The following is an 18,420-nucleotide window of genomic DNA, read 5'->3' on the forward strand; positions in this document are numbered from 1 at the left end:
CTGTGTGTAGGGGGAGCAGTGTAAGAGCACTGTGTGTAGGGGGAGCAGTGTAAGAGCACTGTGTGTAGGGGGAGCAGTGTAAGAGCACTATGTGTAGGGGGAGTAGTGTAAGAGCACTGTGTGTAGGGGAGCAGTGTAAGAGCACTGTGTGTAGGGGGAGCAGTGTAAGAGCACTGTGTGTAGGGGAGCAGTGTAAGAGTACTGTGTGTAGGGGGAGCAGTGTAAGAACACTATGTGTAGGGGGAGCAGTGTAAGAACACTATGTGTAGGGGGAGCAGTGTAAGAACACTGTGTGTAGGGGGAGCAGTGTAAGAACACTATGTGTAGGGGGAGCAGTGTAAGAGCACTGTGTGTAGGGGGAGTAGTGTAAGAGCACTGTGTGTAGGGGGAGCAGTGTAAGAGTACTATGTGTAGGGGGAGCAGTGTAAGAACACTATGTGTAGGGGGAGCAGCGTAAGAGCACTGTGTGTAGGGGAGCAGTGTAAGAGTACTGTGTGTAGGGGGAACAGTGTAAGAGCACTGTGTGTAGGGGGAGCAGTGTAAGAGCACTGTGTGTAGGGGGAGCAGTGTAAGAGCACTGTGTGTAGGGGGAGCAGTGTAAGAGCACTGTGTGTAGGGGAGCAGTGTAAGAGCACTGTGTGTAGGGGGAGCAGTGTAAGAGCACTGTGTGTAGGGGGAGCAGTGTAAGAGCACTTTGTGTAGGGGGAGGAGTGTAAGAGCACTATGTGTAGGGGGAGCAGTGTAAGAAAACTATTTTAGGGGGAGCAGTGTAAGAGCATTGTGTGTAGGGGGAGCAGTGTAAGAACACTGTGTGTAGGGGGAGCAGTGTAAGAACACTGTGTGTAGGGGGAGCAGTGTAAGAGCATTGTGTGTAGGGGGAGCAGTGTAAGAACACTATGTGTAGGGGGAGCAGTGTAAGAGCACTTTGTGTAGGGGAGCAGTGTAAGAGCACTATGTGTAGGGGGAGCAGTGTAAGAGCATTGTGTGTAGGGGGAGCAGTGTAAGAGCACTGTGTGTAGGGGGAGCAGTGTAAGAACACTGTGTGTAGGGGGAGCAGTGTAAGAACACTGTGTGTAGGGGGAGCAGTGTAAGAACACTGTGTGTAGGGGGAGCAGTGTAAGAGCACTGTGTGTAGAGGGAGCAGTGTAAGAGCACTGTGTGTAGGGGGAGCAGTGTAAGAGCACTGTGTGTAGGGGGAGCAGTGTAAGAGCATTGTGTGTAGGTGGAGCAGTGTAAGAGCACTATGTGTAGGTGGAGCAGTGTAAGAACACTATGTGTAGGGGGAGCAGTGTAAGAGCATTGTGTATAGGGGGAGCAGAGTAAGAGCATTGTGTATAGGGGGAGCAGTGTAAGAGCACTGTGTGTAGGAGGAGCAGTGTAAGAACACTGTGTGTAGGGGGAGCAGTGTAAGAGCACTATGTGTAGGGGGAGCAGTGTAAGAGCACTATGTGTAGGGGGAGCAGTGTAAGAGCATTGTGTGTAGGGGGAGCAGTGTAAGAGCACTGTGTGTAGGGGGAGCAGTGTAAAAGCACTATGTGTAGGGGGGAGCAGTGTAAGAACACTGTGTGTAGGGGGAGCAGTGTAAGAACACTGTGTGTAGGGGGAGCAGTGTAAGAACACTGTGTGTAGGGGGAGCAGTGTAAGAGCATTGTGTGTAGGGGTTGCAGTGTAAGAGCACTGTGTGTAGGGGGAGCAGTGTAAAAGCACTATGTGTAGGGGGAGCAGTGTAAGAGCACTGTGTGTAGGGGGAGCAGTGTAAGAGCACTATGTGTAGGGGGAGCAGTGTAAGAGCACTATGTGTAGGTGGAGCAGTGTAAGAGCACTGTGTGTAGGGGGAGCAGTGTAAGAACACTGTGTGTAGGGGGAGCAGTGTAAGAACACTATGTGTAGGGGGAGCAGTGTAAGAGCACTATCTGTAGGTGGAGCAGTGTAAGAACACTGTGTGTAGGGGGAGCAGTGTAATAGCATTGTGTGTAGGGGGAGCAGTGGAAGAGCACTATGTGTAGGGGGAGCAGTGGAAGAGCACTGTGTAGGGGGAGCCGTGGAAGAGCACTATGTGTAGGGGAAGCAGTGTAAGAACACTGTGTGTAAGGGGAGCAGTGTAAGAACACTGTGTGTAAGGGGAGCAGTGTAAGAACACTGTGTGTAAGGGGAGCAGTGTAAGAGCACTGTGTGTAAGGGGAGCAGTGTAAGAGCACTGTGTGTAAGGGGAGCAGTGTAAGAGCACTGTGTGTAAGGGGAGCAGTGTAAGAGCACTGTGTGTAGGGGGAGTAGTGTAAGAACACTGTGTGTAGGGGGAGCAGTGTAAGAGCATTGTGTGTAAGGGGAGCAGTGTAAGAGCACTGTGTGTAGGGGGGGCAGTGTAAGAGCACTGTGTGTAGGGGGAGCAGTGTAAGAGCATTGTGTGTAGGGGGATCAGTGTAAGAGCACTGTGTGTAGGGGGGCAGTGTAAGAGCACTGTGTGTAGGGGGAGCAGTGTAAGAGCACTATGTGTAGGGGGAGCAGCGTAAGAACACTGTGTGTAGGGGGAGTAGCGTAAGAGCACTGTGTGTAGGGGGAGCAGTGTAAGAGTACTATGTGTAGGGGGAGCAGTGTAAGAGCACTGTGTGTAGGGGGAGCAGTGTAAGAGCACTGTGTGTAGGGGGAGCAGTGTAAGAGCACTGTGTGTAGGGGGAGCAGTGTAAGAGCACTGTGTGTAGGGGGAGCAGTGTAAGAACACTGTGTGTAGGTGGAGCAGTGTAAGAGTGCTATGTGTAGGTTGAGCAGTGTAAGAGCACTATGTGTAGAGGGAGCAGTGTAAGAGCACTATGTGTAGGGGGAGCAGTGTAAGAGCACTGTGTGTAGGGGGAGCAGTGTAAGAACACTGTGTGTAGGGGGAGCAGTGTAAGAGCACTATGTGTAGGGGGAGCAGTGTAAGAGCACTATGTGTAGGTGGAGCAGTGTAAGAGCACTGTGTGTAGGGGGAGCAGTGTAAGAACACTGTGTGTAGGGGGAGCAGTGTAAGAACACTATGTGTAGGGGGAGCAGTGTAAGAGCACTATCTGTAGGGGGAGCAGTGTAAGAACACTGTGTGTAGGGGGAGCAGTGTAATAGCATTGTGTGTAGGGGGAGCAGTGGAAGAGCACTATGTGTAGGGGGAGCAGTGGAAGAGCACTGTGTAGGGGGAGCCGTGGAAGAGCACTATGTGTAGGGGAAGCAGTGTAAGAACACTGTGTGTAAGGGGAGCAGTGTAAGAACACTGTGTGTAAGGGGAGCAGTGTAAGAACACTGTGTGTAAGGGGAGCAGTGTAAGAGCACTGTGTGTAAGGGGAGCAGTGTAAGAGCACTGTGTGTAAGGGGAGCAGTGTAAGAGCACTGTGTGTAAGGGGAGCAGTGTAAGAGCACTGTGTGTAAGGGGAGCAGTGTAAGAGCACTGTGTGTAGGGGGAGCAGTGTAAGAACACTGTGTGTAGGGGGAGCAGTGTAAGAGCATTGTGTGTAAGGGGAGCAGTGTAAGAGCACTGTGTGTAGGGGGGGCAGTGTAAGAGCACTGTGTGTAGGGGGAGCAGTGTAAGAGCACTGTGTGTAGGGGGAGCAGTGTAAGAGCATTGTGTGTAGGGGGATCAGTGTAAGAGCACTGTGTGTAGGGGGGCAGTGTAAGAGCACTGTGTGTAGGGGGAGCAGTGTAAGAGCACTATGTGTAGGGGGAGCAGCGTAAGAACACTGTGTGTAGGGGGAGTAGCGTAAGAGCACTGTGTGTAGGGGGAGCAGTGTAAGAGTACTATGTGTAGGGGGAGCAGTGTAAGAGCACTGTGTGTAGGGGGAGCAGTGTAAGAGCACTGTGTGTAGGGGGAGCGGTGTAAGAGCACTGTGTGTAGGGGGAGCAGTGTAAGAGCACTGTGTGTAGGGGGAGCAGTGTAAGAGTGCTATGTGTAGGTTGAGCAGTGTAAGAGCACTATGTGTAGAGGGAGCAGTGTAAGAGCACTATGTGTAGGGGGAGCAGTGTAAGAGCACTGTGTGTAGGGGGAGCAGTGTAAGAGCATAGGTTGTAGGGGGAGCAGTGTAAGAGCACTATGTGTAGGGGGAGCAGTGTAAGAGCACTATGTGTAAGGGGAGCAGTGTAAGAGCACTGTGTGTAGGGGGAGCAGTGTAAGAGCACTGTGTGTAGGGGGAGCAGTGTAAGAGCATAGGTTGTAGGGGGAGCAGTGTAAGAGCACTATGTGTAAGGGGAGCTGTGCAAGAGCACTATGTGTAAGGGGAGCAGTGTAAGAACACTGTGTGTAGGGGGAGTAGCGTAAGAGCACTATGTGTAGGGGGAGCAGCGTAAGAACACTGTGTGTAGGGGGAGTAGTGTAAGAGCACTATGTGTAGGGGGAGCAGTGTAAGAGCACTGTGTGTAGGGGGAGCAGTGTAAGAGCACTGTGTGTAGGGGGAGCAGTGTAAGAGCACTGTGTGTAGGGGGAGCAGTGTAAGAGCACTGTGTGTAGGGGGAGCAGTGTAAGAACACTGTGTGTAGGGGGAGCAGTGTAAGAGTGCTATGTGTAGGTTGAGCAGTGTAAGAGCACTGTGTGTAGGGGGAGCAGTGTAAGAGCACTGTGTGTAGGGGGAGCAGTGTAAGAGCACTGTGTGTAGGGGGAGCAGTGTAAATGCACTGTGTGTAGGGGGAGCAGTGTAAGAGCACTATGTGTAGGGGGAGCAGTGTAAGAGCACTATGTGTAGGGGGAGCAGTGTAAGAGCATTGTGATTAACGGGAGCAGTGTAAGAGCACTGTGTGTAAGGGGAGCAGTGTAAGAGCACTATGTGTAGGGGGAGCAGTGTAAGAGCACTATGTGTAGGGGGAACAGTGTACGAGTATGGTGTGTAGGGGAACAGTTTACGAGTATGGTGTGTAGGGGAGCAGTGTATGAGTATGGTGTGTAGGGGAGCAGTGTACGAGTATAGTGTGTAGGGGAGCAGTGTACGAGTATGGTGTGAAGGGGAGCAGTGTACGAGTATGGTGTGTAGTTAGCAGTGTACGAGTATGGTGTGTAGGGAATCAGTGTACGAGTATGGTGTGTAGGGGAGCAGTGTACAAGTATGGTGTGTAGGGTGAGCAATGTACGAGTATGGTGTGTAGGGGAGGAGTGTACAAGTATGGTGTGTAGGGAAGCAGTGTACAAGTATGGTGTGTAGGGGATCAGTGTACAAGTATGGTGTGTAGGGAGAGCAGTGTACAAGTATGGTGTGTAGGGGAGCAGTGTACGAGTATGGTGTGTAGGGGGAGCAGTGTAAAAGTATGGTGTGTAGGGGGAGCAGTGTACAAGTATGGTGTGTAGGGGGAGCAGTGTACGAGTATGGTGTGTAGGGGAGGAGTGTACAAGTATGGTGTGTAGGGAAGCAGTGTACGAGTATGGTGTGTAGGGGGAGCAGTGTACAAGTATGGTGTGTAGGGGGAGCAGTGTACGAGTATGGTGTGTAGGGGGAGCAGTGTACAAGTATGGTGTTGATTCCCTCTTAAACAGCATCATTAAAAAAAATGAGCTCATGGAAGCCATTGGTGTAATTTATAACATTGTTTGTGCAATCACATATACAGTACATATATTTACTGGGATAGAAATCTTTATAAAACTGAGCAGGGCTGTAGACGTTATGCACATAAAAGAATAGTCAGAAGCTGTACCATGACTTGTTTGAGGTAACTTCCATCACAACTAAGGGCTCTACGTCACTGCTGTGTAATATTAAAGTAAGTTACCATGTTAGTTGTTTTTTTGGAATATTAAACACGCATTACCGATCATTTTGTCACTTTAATTGATTGATTAGTATGAAGTATTATATAAATGTATGAATTATTATGATGCATTTGTTTAAAGTCAAGTTCTATATACTTTATAAAGATTTTATTATAAACATCTGGGGTTGAATAATACAGCTCAACACAATTATTACTATAATGAAGTCTAGTGTATCTACTGAGTAAATTAGTAATGTTTTCTGGTTCTTCTGCTGGGTCTAGTACTGTGTTTTGCAGTATGCATCATATTCTGTGTGTAGTCTTTACGTTCACCTATTGATATGTATTCTGAATGCATTTCTTTGCGTAGTACCCGTGTTTATTGTCCAGTTTTCTGTGTATGTAGAGATGCTCTGTGTTTTGTGCATATATGTATTTATAGTTATGTATTTATTCTTTATAGTATAAGTGTGTGTATATATATATATATATATATATATATATATATATATATATATATATTTTGTAAAAAAATATCTGTGTTAAACTAGTACATGCATTGCTGATGTGTTTTTTCTGTATGTATATTTTTAGATGTTGCCGGTAAATTTTCTGTTTAGCAGGGAAACGAAAAGCAGAAGCGAAATTTCCCCCAGCTTAGATACCTCCCTCTGTATACCCTAGCTATCCCCTGTACACCCAATTATCATTATCCCTGTTTTTTATTAATTTACTTATTTTTAATTTTTGAATATCCCTGGCAATAGCTGGCTAAAATTGCCCAAGTGATAGGAGGGATTGCAGACAGAGGATTTTTGTTATATACACTCAAAAGACTGTGATTACGAAGGGCCAGATTACGAGTGGAGCACTAACACTTAGGCACAAGCGATAAGGGGTTATCGCGGGTGTTTGCACAAGCCAGGTTTTCCCACTCGTATTACAAGTTGAAAGTAAACGTTATTGCTTAAGCGCAAACATGATTTACGCTAGAATGATTACTGCATTGTCAGAGCTCTGGTTAATTGTTTCACAAAACAAAAAGTGTCACAAAAACATTAAAAATACATTACTAATAACACTATCAAATAAAAATGATTTTTTTTTTACACATATAAACACTTTTTTAACATAATAACAATGTGTATTCTCTTTAATTATACATAAATAAAATAGATTACTTGCTATATCATTTTACTAGGAAGCAGTGAGACCATGCAGTATCTTCTCCTATGAAGCCAAAACTCCTTACACCAAACCTGCCAGTTTTATTAAAAATGAGCATTGCTCTCCACCTCAAACTACTACCGTACAGTGTAGCTCATGCAGACCTCCCAAATGTCTCTGGGTTCTGTGGGATTGTCATGGATTGGGAGGTCTGGCCTGCTTCTCCTCCTCAGCTTTTAGACAGGGCAAATAACCCTGTTTTCATGACTGCCCAGCTCCACCCTATCACAGCATGACCCAGCAACATTTACTACACACCTTTTCCCCACCTAGGACCACCCTTAGCATTTGCGCAGTTCTATGCAAGACAGATTTGTAAGGGCACTTCGGCCCAGTTCACTTATTCCTCTCAATATGCCCTGTCCCTGTATGGCCCACCTCTGTCCCAACATTTAGTATAAGGTATATAAACAAACAAAGGACATTTAAATCCTACTACATCACATTGGTTTGATTTCAGACAGACATTTATCAAACCACAAGTCTGACTTCTCTTCTCATTAATGATGTTGATTTCTTATATGTAAAATTAGTGTGCTTCTCGCCTGTATGATACAGCCACGCTGAATACTGTTTTATATAACCTGACTTGGTAAATCAGGAGATGCTGAAAAAAATCCCAAAGTCTGCCCACTAAGGCAGCTAGATATAATTTCAGTTGTGAATAATGTATATTATGTGAATATGGCAAACTGTTCCAAAAGCTATTAATATCCTCAAACACTTTGGGCAAATCCTGGATGTCTCACATTTATATCAGAAAACAGAATTGCACCAATCATACCTTATGCTAGAAAATCAGACCCTCAGTGTATGGAGGACAGAATATATTACCTTCTCCTTAACAACAATTATAAAATAAATAAGTAACGAGGAGCTTGTGGCTATGATCTTTTCCATTGTTTACGTGGCAGATTTATTAAGGCAGTTAGAGACATAAAGAAGTAATACTACTACTACTAATCGCATGTTATTATTTCACCATATTCTGAACAGTACTATGTATTTAACTCCCTTAAAGAGCTTTAACACATAGTTAATATCAGTTCTAGAGTGGAATGCACTGCTTATCTGTATATAAAAACAACTAGTGATTGGCTGCTATGCACATATGCCAAACAAGTTGTACAACAAAGTTTGGCTATTCACATATGCAACCCCTGATTGGCTTAGCAGCCATGTTCTCCTTGCTGATTTGATTAGAGAAACCCTCTTGGAGGACGTTGATGATCTGATTTTCTGCAAGCAGTGATGAAGACAACTTTGCCTTTATATGGAAGATCAATGAAGGATCTGATGGCCACATTAGGAAATCAGAATTTGACAGGTTTCTTTTCATGAAACCCTTCCCAGCAATGAACAGAATGATATCAGATGTTTGTGAGTTTAAGTGAATCAACTGCATATAATAATGTTGGAGCTGGTGAAGATGTAGAGACTTAAGCTTGAAAATCTGGTGAAACCTCTTGGTGAATTTAGCAAAGGGTCCAGAGATGGTGTTGAAGGTTAGGAGATTGAGTGAACTAGTTTGAAGACATATTAATCTAAAATGCAATGACAAACGCACTACAGAAGGTCATTTCTTTTGTTATAAAGACCAAAGTATTTATCTTCTTGAAAACAGGACAAAGGAGGAACATCCATAAAAATACAGTTTTGAAAGATGTTATATTACTTGAATGATGATTTCCTTTAACATCTCTGTACCACTTCCCTAAAAACTTTAGTAGAAAAGTATGTGATCAAATAACTCTTCAATGCTATGGCAAAGGTTAACAATGATGTAAGAATGCTCTCTTATGAACTTTTCTCATGTCCATTTGAACATTACATTTTGGGACATAGTATTGTAAACAGTATTTTTTTCCATGTAGTTATAGCTAGAATAATAGCCAGGTTGCATTTAAAATCTGAAGACTGTTTCATATTTGGTCATCCACCAGGATAATGTAGTTCTGAGTCCAGTTCACCCAAGGCCAGGACATGAATAATTTTGTTGTAGCAGATTCAAACACCTCTACTTTGGATTTATGTATCAACAACACAGGATTCTAATCAAACTTTCATAAAACTCTACAGGTTATTTATATTCAGTTTTGCAATGTGAGAAATACATATATGTATGTTGTACCTGTTGTGTCTTGCAATTATATCACAGTAAACCTAGTGTTGTGATACTGCTCTGTTGTGTATAATTTTGGTAATTTGGTGTCTGAAGTGTTAAAAGAAAAATATAATTTAGTAGAACATTAAAGCACATCCCTTTTGTATGCATAAAACCCTTACTGTGAGTTGTTACACACAAAGATGCATGAAAGCAAACATTAGTCATTTAAACATTTCTAGATTTTTTTTATGTTATATTGGACTAAAATAAGGACTGACTGATGTTCTACATTAATTTCTAGTGTGACGAAACTGTACCATATATTGGTATTAAAAAGAAATAACGTCTGTTCTTATAAACTTAAACATTCTCTAAATATGAATGTTGCATATAAGCACATAACTCTTGGTTAATTTTAGTTGAATTTTTAAAATTAAAATCTATTATATAGGGCCAGATGGCAAGTGGCGCGTTAACAGTTACACGTGAGCGAAAAGGGGTTTATCACAGGTGTTTGCGCAACGGGCTTACAGTTCGTATTAGAAATTCAAAGTAAACTCAAACGCATGAGCGCAATCACGATTTACACTACAATGATTACCGTGTCCTCAGAGCTCAGGTTAACTGTTTTGCGAAACAAAAAAGTTGCAAAAATCACATACACTCATAATAACACAATCTAATAAAAATTATTAATATAAAATAATGCACAAAAAGTTATAAGGGCTCAAAGATATGACGTCTCAGGTAGAGATTCATACATATACATGTCTACATATGTATATGTATGTATGTGTGTGTATATATATATATATATATATATATATATATATTGTGTGTGTATATATATATATATATATATATATATATATATGTATGTGTGTGTGTGTGTATATATATATATATATATATATATATATATGTCTATATGTCTATATGTGTGTGCATATGTATGAATATCTATTTACAAAAACTTTCTAATTTACTTCTGTTATCAATTTTTCTTCGTTCTCTTGATATCTTTATTTGAAAAAGAATGCATCTAAGCTAAGGAGCCAGCAAATTTGTGGTTCAGAACCATGGACAGCATTTGTTTATTGGTGCTGTCCAATCAGAAAGGACAACCCAGGTTGTTCACCAAAAATGGGCCAGCATCTAAACTTAAATTCTTGCTTTTCAAATAAAAATACCAAGAGAATGAAGAAAATTTGATAATAGGAGTACATTAGAAAGTTGCTTAAAATTGCATGCTCTATCTGAATCACAAAAGAAAAAATTTGGGTACAGTGTCCCTTTAAGTAGATAGAAATAAAAACATTTTATGCAATATTCATTTTTAATAGTGTTATACTGTGTATGTGATATGTTCTAAGTATTTATAAATATATATTCCTATATATATCTGTATATATCTATACCTATATATAATCATGTGTGTATATGTATGTATGCTTATGTGTATGTATGTGTGTGTGTATGTGTATATATATATATATATATATATATATATATATATATATATATATATATATATATATATATATATATATATATATATATATACTTTATATATAGGAATATCTATTTTAAAATACAAAGAACATTTTCTAGTATGTGAAGAACATTGGAATGTAAAATCTTTACAGTAAATACACAATAATAAATATTAAATATGAATATATTTTTTTCTTAATTTCAGGTATTTGAGTATGCATACATATAAACACATGGATGAGACTATATATATATATATATATATATATATATATATATATATATATATATGTATGTTTAATGTACACATATACATGCACTTGTTTAGTCAAGTAAATGTGTGTATGTATGTATGTATGTGTGTATATATATATATATATATATATATATATATATATATATTATAGCCCTTTCCATTCAAACACCTTGTCATATACCATATAACTTTGAACCCTTATGACTTTTTTTAATAATTTTAATTAGTGTATGAATAAGTGTAACTGTTAATTTTAATGTATTTATGCTGTGTTTAATACAACTTTTTTAGCCCTAACCCTTTACGCAAGATCTTTAGTCACGCTATCCCGACAAGGGCAAATTTAGTTTACACTTGAGTGGTCGAGTTTACTTTCCACTTGTAATACTGCGCTAAAGTTAGTGAAGTTGCGATATTGATATTACAATTTTCCCTATGATTAATGCCTCACTTGCACTCTAGGCTAGCCCTATGTAAGTATGATATTTTTTTTAGTCTTGCAATAAACTAAAATACTGGGTTAGGCTTATGCTCTGTCAGTTTCCAGAATTGTAAAGCCTTTTTCTTTTCAGACTTAAATTACATGAAAAGTGGGCAAAAATCATAAGTGTTTCCGGTCCGTTTAAATTTGATTAGGTTTAATAACTTAGAGAAATCTGATACCATAAAGCTGAATAGTAAAATTTTAAGAAACGGTTCTGGCTGAGGAAGGCTAGTGCTATTAGTTTATTGTATTTGACCTCACGAATAGCATTTTACGTTTTTATATATGGACAACTTTCTTTGGTAGTTTGACAGTTCTCTATTTCTTTGATGAATGAACTTATATTGTAGTCTGTGTTCAACAATATTTGTAAGAAGGTATTTAGGTACAACATTAGTCTTTATATAGCTGTGATTAGAACAGAGTAATGGTTTACAGTGCTTCAATGCTTTTGGTGCAATATTTTAATGTTCATACATGAAGTCAGAGTGGCAGCCTGGAACTATGGTTTAATGAAGTATCAGAGCAAGATGATGTGTATTAATGCAAATTCTTAAGGTGTGTGTGTGTGTATGTGTATATATGTGTCTATCTATCTATCTATCTATCTATCTATCTATCTATCTATCTATCTATATATATACACTGTATGTAATAGGTCATCTATATATACTGTATACTGTATATAATATGGTGGTGGCTAGCACTATTTACAAAGTTTATATGTGTTCTTAATATGGTTTCAAAACACATTTTTTTTATTTCTCTTTCTAGAAATAAGAATGTCTAAACCAGGGCACCTTGGCAAACTGCACTCAGAGGGGACTGTTGCAGGTAAGTGTAGCAACTGCAGATCAGAAGCCCCTGTTGTGTGTGAGAAAACTAGACAAAGGGACTCCTTTAATGAAGATACTGAAGACGCCTCTTTCATTTGTGATACAGACAGAATGAAGAGATGTCTCCCTTACATATAACACTGACAGTCATACAGAACACTTCTCTAATGTGTGACATTAAGGGGACATTTTCCTGTGTTTGTGAAAGTCATGAACCCTGTGATATGTGTGAGAGACCTCTTCTCTGTGTGTCACTAACAACTCTAGGTGACTCTCTGCTATAAGGAATACTTCTGACTTTGTGAGACCTCTGTTATGTGTATGTGACACTGAGAGACATAGAGCCATTCCTACTTGAGTGTGATACTGAACAGCTTAAAGGGATATGAGACCCATGCTTTTTCTTTCACAATTCAGACAAAGCATACATGATTAATCATATTTCTAATTTACTTCTATTGTAAATTTTGCTTAAATCTCTTAGGGCTAGATTACGAGTTTTTCGTTTTGAGCTGTGCAGTGCTAACGAGCAGTTTATGCTCACCGCTCACTTACAGATGGCGCTGGTATTACGGGTTTTTACAACCCAGGCAATAAGTGAGCATTGAGCAAAATTGTGCTCCTGACCGCACTCCAATACCAGCGCTGCTTACGTTAGCGGTGAGCTGGTGTAACGTACTCGTGCACGATTTCCCCATAGGAATCAATGGGGAGAGCCAGCTGAAAAAAAAAAGTCTAACACCTGCAAAAAAGCAGCGTAAAGCTCCTTAACGCAGCCCCATTGATTCCTATGGGGAAATACATTTAATGTCTACACCTAACACCCTAACATGAACCCAGAGTCTAAACACCCCTAATCTTACACTTATTAACCCATAATCTCCCATCCCCGACATCGCCGATACCTACATTATAATTATTAACCCCTAATCTGCCGCTCCGGACACCGCCACCACCTACATTATACTTATGAACCCCTAATCTGCTGGCCCTAACATCGACGCCACCTACCTACATTTATTAACCCCTAATCTGCCGCCCCCAACGTCGCCACCACTATATTAAAGTTATTAACCCCTAAACCTAAGTCTAACCCTAAACCTAACACCCACTAACTTAAATATAATTAAAAAAAATCTAAATAAAATTACTATAATTAACTAAATTATTCCTATTTAAAACTAAATACTTACCTATAAAATAAACCCTTAGCTAGCTACAAAATAACTAATAGTTACATTGTATCTAGCTTAGGGTTTATTTTTATTTTACAGGCAAGTTTGTATTTATTTTAACTAGGTAGAATAGTTACTAAATAGTTATTAACTATTTAATAAACTACCTAGCTAAAATAAAGACAAACTTACCTGTAAAATAAAACCTAACCTAAGTTACAATTACACCTAACACTACACTATAATTAAATGAATTCCCTAAACTAAATACAATTAAATAAAATTAGCTAAAGTACAAAAAAAACAACACTAAATTACAGAAAATAATAAAAAAATTACAAGATTTTTAAACTAATTACACCTAATCTAATTCCCCTAACAAAATAAAAAAGCCCCCCCAAAATAAAAAAAAGCCCTACCATACACTAAGTTACAAATAGCCCTTAAAAGGGCCTTTTGCGGGGCATTCCCCCAAAGTAATCAGCTCTTTTACCTGTAAAAAAATTACAAATCCCCCCAACATTAAAACCCACCACCCACACAACCAACCCTTCTCTAAAATCCCCTTAAAAAAACCTAACACTAACCCCTGGAAGATCACCTTACCGGGAGAAGTCTTCACCCAACCGGGCCGAAGTCCTCAACGAATCTGGCAGAAGTGGTCCTCCAGACGGGCAGAAGTGGTACTCCAGATGGGCAGAAGTCTTCATCCAGACGGCATCTTCTATCTTCATCCATCCGGCGCGGAGCGGGTCCATCTTCAAGACATCCGACTCGGAGCATCCTCTTCTTTCCATGGCGACCGAAGAATAAAGGTTCCTTTAAGTGACTTTATCCAAGATAGCGTCCCTTAGATTCCGATTGGCTGATAGAATTCTATCAGCCAATCAGAATTAAGGTAGGAAAAATCCTATTGGCTGATGCAATCAGCCAATAGGATTAAACTTCAATCCTATTGGCTGATTGCATCAGCCAATATGATTTTTTCTACCTTAATTCTGATTGGCTGATAGAATTCTATCAGCCAATCGGAATTGAAGGGACGCCATCTTGGATGACGTCACTTAAAGGTACCTTCATTCTTCAGTCGCCGTGGAAAGAAGAGGATGCTCCGCGTCGGATGTCTTGAAGATGGACCCGCTCCACACCGGATGAATGAAGACTTCTGCCCGTCTGGAGGACCACTTCTGCCGGATTCGTTGAGGACTGTGGCCCAGTTGGGTGAAGACTTCTCCTGGTAAGGTGAGCTTCAAAGGGTTAGTGTTAGGTTTTTTTAAGGGGGTATTGGGTGGGTTTTAGAGTAGGGTTGTTTGTGTGGGTGGTGGGTTTTAATGTTGGGGGGGGTTTGTATTTTTTTTTACAGGTAAAAGAGCTGATTACTTTGGGGCAATGCCCTCGCAAAAGGCCCTTTTAAGGGCTATTTGTAATTCAGTGTAGGGTTGGCCTTTTTTTTATTTTGGGGGGCTTTTTATTTTATTAGGTGGATTAGATTAGGTGTAATTAGTTTAAAAATCTTGTAATTTGTTTATTATTTTCTGTAATTTAGTGGTGTTTTTTTGTACTTTAGATAATTTAATTTAATTGTATTTAATTTAGGGAAATAATTTAATTGTAGTGTAGTGTTAGGTGTAATTGTAACTTAGGTTAGGTTTTATTTTACAGGTACTTTTGTATTTATTTTAACTAGGTAGTTATTAAATAGTTAATAACTATTTAATAACTATTGTACCTAGTTAAAATAAATACAAACTTGCCTGTAAAATAGAAATAAACCCTAAGCTAGATACAATGTAACTATTAGTTATATTGTAGCTAGCTTAGGGTTTATTAATAACTTTAATATAGTGGCGGCGACGTTGGGGGCGGCAGATTAGGGGTTAATAAATGTAGGTAGGTGTCGGCGATGTTAGGGACGGCAGATTAGGGGTTAATAATATTTAACTAATGTTTGCGATGCGGGAGTGCGGCGGTTTAGGGGTTAATATATTTATTATAGTGGCGGCGATGTCCGGTTCAGCAGATTAGGGGTTAAACATTTTATTTTAGTGTTTGCGATGCGGGAGGGCCTTGGTTTAGGGGTTAATAGGTAGTTTATGGGTGTTAGTGTACTTTTTAGCACTTTAGTTAAGAGTTTTATGCTGCGGCATTGTAGTGTAAAACTCTTAACTACTGACTTTAAAATGCGGTACCAGTCTTGACAGGAGAGGGTGTACCGCTCACTTTTTGGCAGACTCGTAATACCGGCACTATGCAAGTCCCATTGAAAATATAGGATACGCAATTGACGTAAGTGGATTTGCGGTATTTCCAAGTCTGGCCAAAAAATTGAGTGGTACACCTGTACCTTCAACCAGCGGGCGTTAAAAAGCAGCGTTGGGACCGGCCAACGCTGCTTTTTAAGCCTAATGCACAACTCGTAATCTGGCAGTTAGTTATCATTAGTTGAAGAAGGAGCAATGCACTACTGAGAGCTAGCTGAACATTTTGGTAAGCGAATGACAATAGGCAGATATTTGCAACCACCAATCAACAGCTAGCTCCCACCTCTTGAGCCTACTTAGGTAGGCGTTTCAACAAAGGATAACAAGAGAACTTAACAACTTAGATAATTTAAGTAAATTTGAAGGTTTACTCTGAACTGTGAAGGAAAAGATGTGGGCTTCATGTCCCTTTAAGGAAACCCTCTTATGTGGATAGTGAGACTGAAAGAATAAGGAAAATGCTGTAGTGGATGTGTGAGCGTGAGTGTAGAAACGTCATTCTTTTGTGCTTAAAATTGAGTTTGAGGGTGCACCCTACTATAGATGTGACAGTCTAGAAGCTTTGTGCGAGCAACTGAGACTTGTTGCAGCATATGTGTCAATGAAGGACACTCACCCTGCTTTTGTCACTGATAGACTAAACATTCCTTAGTAATGCATGAAAACTATTGTACTTGGGAAGTAACTTTATTAGTTTTAAGTTCTACTTGTCATTTTGTTACAGATAATGAAAGAAATGGTGCAGACATGCTACATGAGGTAAGTGACCACCTTTGTACTGCACCTCTGTGTCTATTCTTTTGTTTCCCTGTACATTAATCAATGTCTTTGTGTACTGCAGGTGCAACAAAACAAAGGATCGCCCTTCTCTCTCTCCCCAAAGGTACTTTCCAAAATGCCTATACCTGCCCTTAAAGGGACATAAAACAGGTTGAGATCTGTGCATATCCTAAAAGGGATAATTAATTAAAAATAGTTTGCATAAAAAAAATTGTTAAAAAATTGCTGGCAACTATTTTAAAATAATTTTCAAAAATAAACAAAATATATTGCATAGCTAAGCTGCCTGGAGAAGCCAACTCCACCCCCCTCCCCTTATCAGTGTTTAGACACAGACATTGTATTTCAACTGAGTTCACAGCTTCTAGGCACGCTCCAGCAGATAATCACTATGCATTTTTGCATTCTACTAAAACAACAATAGATATAGATACTTACATAGAAGGAAAAGGGGGGAGCTAAAGCTTTACAATTCAGAAACTAAAAAGAAAGGGTTAATGGCGAGGCACTGCAGTATACATTTGCAGGTAAAGTAATTAAAGTACATATTATATTTTGCCTCTATCCCAACTTGTTTTATGTCCCTTTAAATTAGGTTGTTAAATAAATAATCAGCTAGATTGCCATATTGTAACGTAGCTTTTAGAAAGGAGATATACACCAATAAACAGGTGAACATATACAATTAATAATTATCAGTAAATAACTTGTTCACTGGGATACTGGGAATACTGAAATACTATAAAGAACCCTCTGGGGCTTTACTCAGGCTGTTGTGGGTCCCAGGCACCTACCTTTGTACTGTAGACTGGCGCCATATCTTCACATGTCACTGTCTGTTTGCCATGTCTTGTTGCAGCCAGAACAAGTGCTTTCTACTCCTGCCTCCTCTTATGAGCAGGATAGCTCAGATCTGTTATAGACATATACTTTGTAAAATTTTGTACAGAGGCTTTGAATTTGGCCTGGCATCTCATGTGGGCATATACCTGGAATAAGAGGGTACAGGGGCAACACATCTGCTCTCTGGTTTGACATAGGCTTAAACTCACATAAAGGTTTTGGGGTCTGATGTAGTGATGTAATGGGGGTACAGAGAATATATTATACAGCTTGCCTGAGGTCTGATTTGGCATGGGCTATGCAGCTGGTCTAGCATCTGATGTTTCCATAGACCTTGAATAATGGGGTTCAGTGCATCGTGGATCTGGTCCATTATCTGATGTGGGCATATAACTTGCACAAGGGGTTGTGAAGGGTTTGGGGTCTGATAAAGATACACACCTTAAATAAGGAGTACAAGTGAGATGGATGTTGGCATGTACTTGATATAAGGGGTGCAAGGAATCATGGGTCTGGTCTGGGATCTTATGTGAGCATGTACAGTCACAGTGCATCACCTCATCCCTGCAGCTCAGTTAACATAATTAATGTTCCTTGTTCAGAGGAGAATTGCTAGGAATTTCGGGGCTGGACTGACCATGTTGGCGGGATCAGACTGATATACTACAGGAAAGTTTTCCTCTGTGAAAAGCACAATTGGGCAGAAAGAAGCTACTCCCAGGTGGCAACCGAGCCATAGAACAAGCTATTGATGCTGCTGTTCGTTCCTGGCAGACTGCTTCTCTTTCTGTTTTGCATATGTAAATATGACCCTGGGGATAGTCTCCCTAAGGGTGATGGGGGAAACCAGACGTGGATTCCTTGCCCAATGTGCTTAGAGGGATATGGCTGCACCTCACTGACGAGGCCCAACGGAGGCCGAAATGATCGTCTGGGGTTGTCATGTTCCTTGTTCAGACGAGAATTGTCTTGTATTTCGGGGCTGGACTGACCATGTGGGTGGGATCAGACTGATATACTACAGGAAAGTTTTCCTCTGTGAAAAGCACAATTGGGCAGAAAGAAGCTACTCCCAGGTGGCAACCGGGCCATAGAACAAGCTATTGATGCTGCTGTTCGTTCTTGGCAGACTGCTTCTCTTTCTGTTTTGCTTACCCTAACTGTGTTGCTAACTTGTTAAAGATGTAGACTAGGGCCTAGTTTCCATTGAAGTGGTAAAGTTTGGAAACTGTTGGTAACATAAACATTTTTCATAGATTT

At 40.5% G+C, this 18,420-nt stretch overlaps 1 protein-coding gene across 1 annotated transcript in view; it reads left to right on the forward strand.

The window, feature by feature from the left end:
* Positions 1-18,420, forward strand: part of POU2F2 (POU class 2 homeobox 2) — a 168,341-nt gene that overhangs the window by 97,964 nt on the left and 51,957 nt on the right. The window contains exons 2-4 of the mRNA XM_053689993.1: positions 12,040-12,099; positions 16,262-16,296; positions 16,379-16,420. Coding sequence (XP_053545968.1) covers positions 12,040-12,099; positions 16,262-16,296; positions 16,379-16,420 — 137 coding nt within the window. The remainder of the gene's footprint in view (positions 1-12,039; positions 12,100-16,261; positions 16,297-16,378; positions 16,421-18,420) is intronic.

The sequence above is a fragment of the Bombina bombina genome, chromosome 8, assembly GCF_027579735.1.
Source record: "Bombina bombina isolate aBomBom1 chromosome 8, aBomBom1.pri, whole genome shotgun sequence".
Lineage (NCBI taxonomy): Eukaryota > Metazoa > Chordata > Amphibia > Anura > Bombinatoridae > Bombina > Bombina bombina.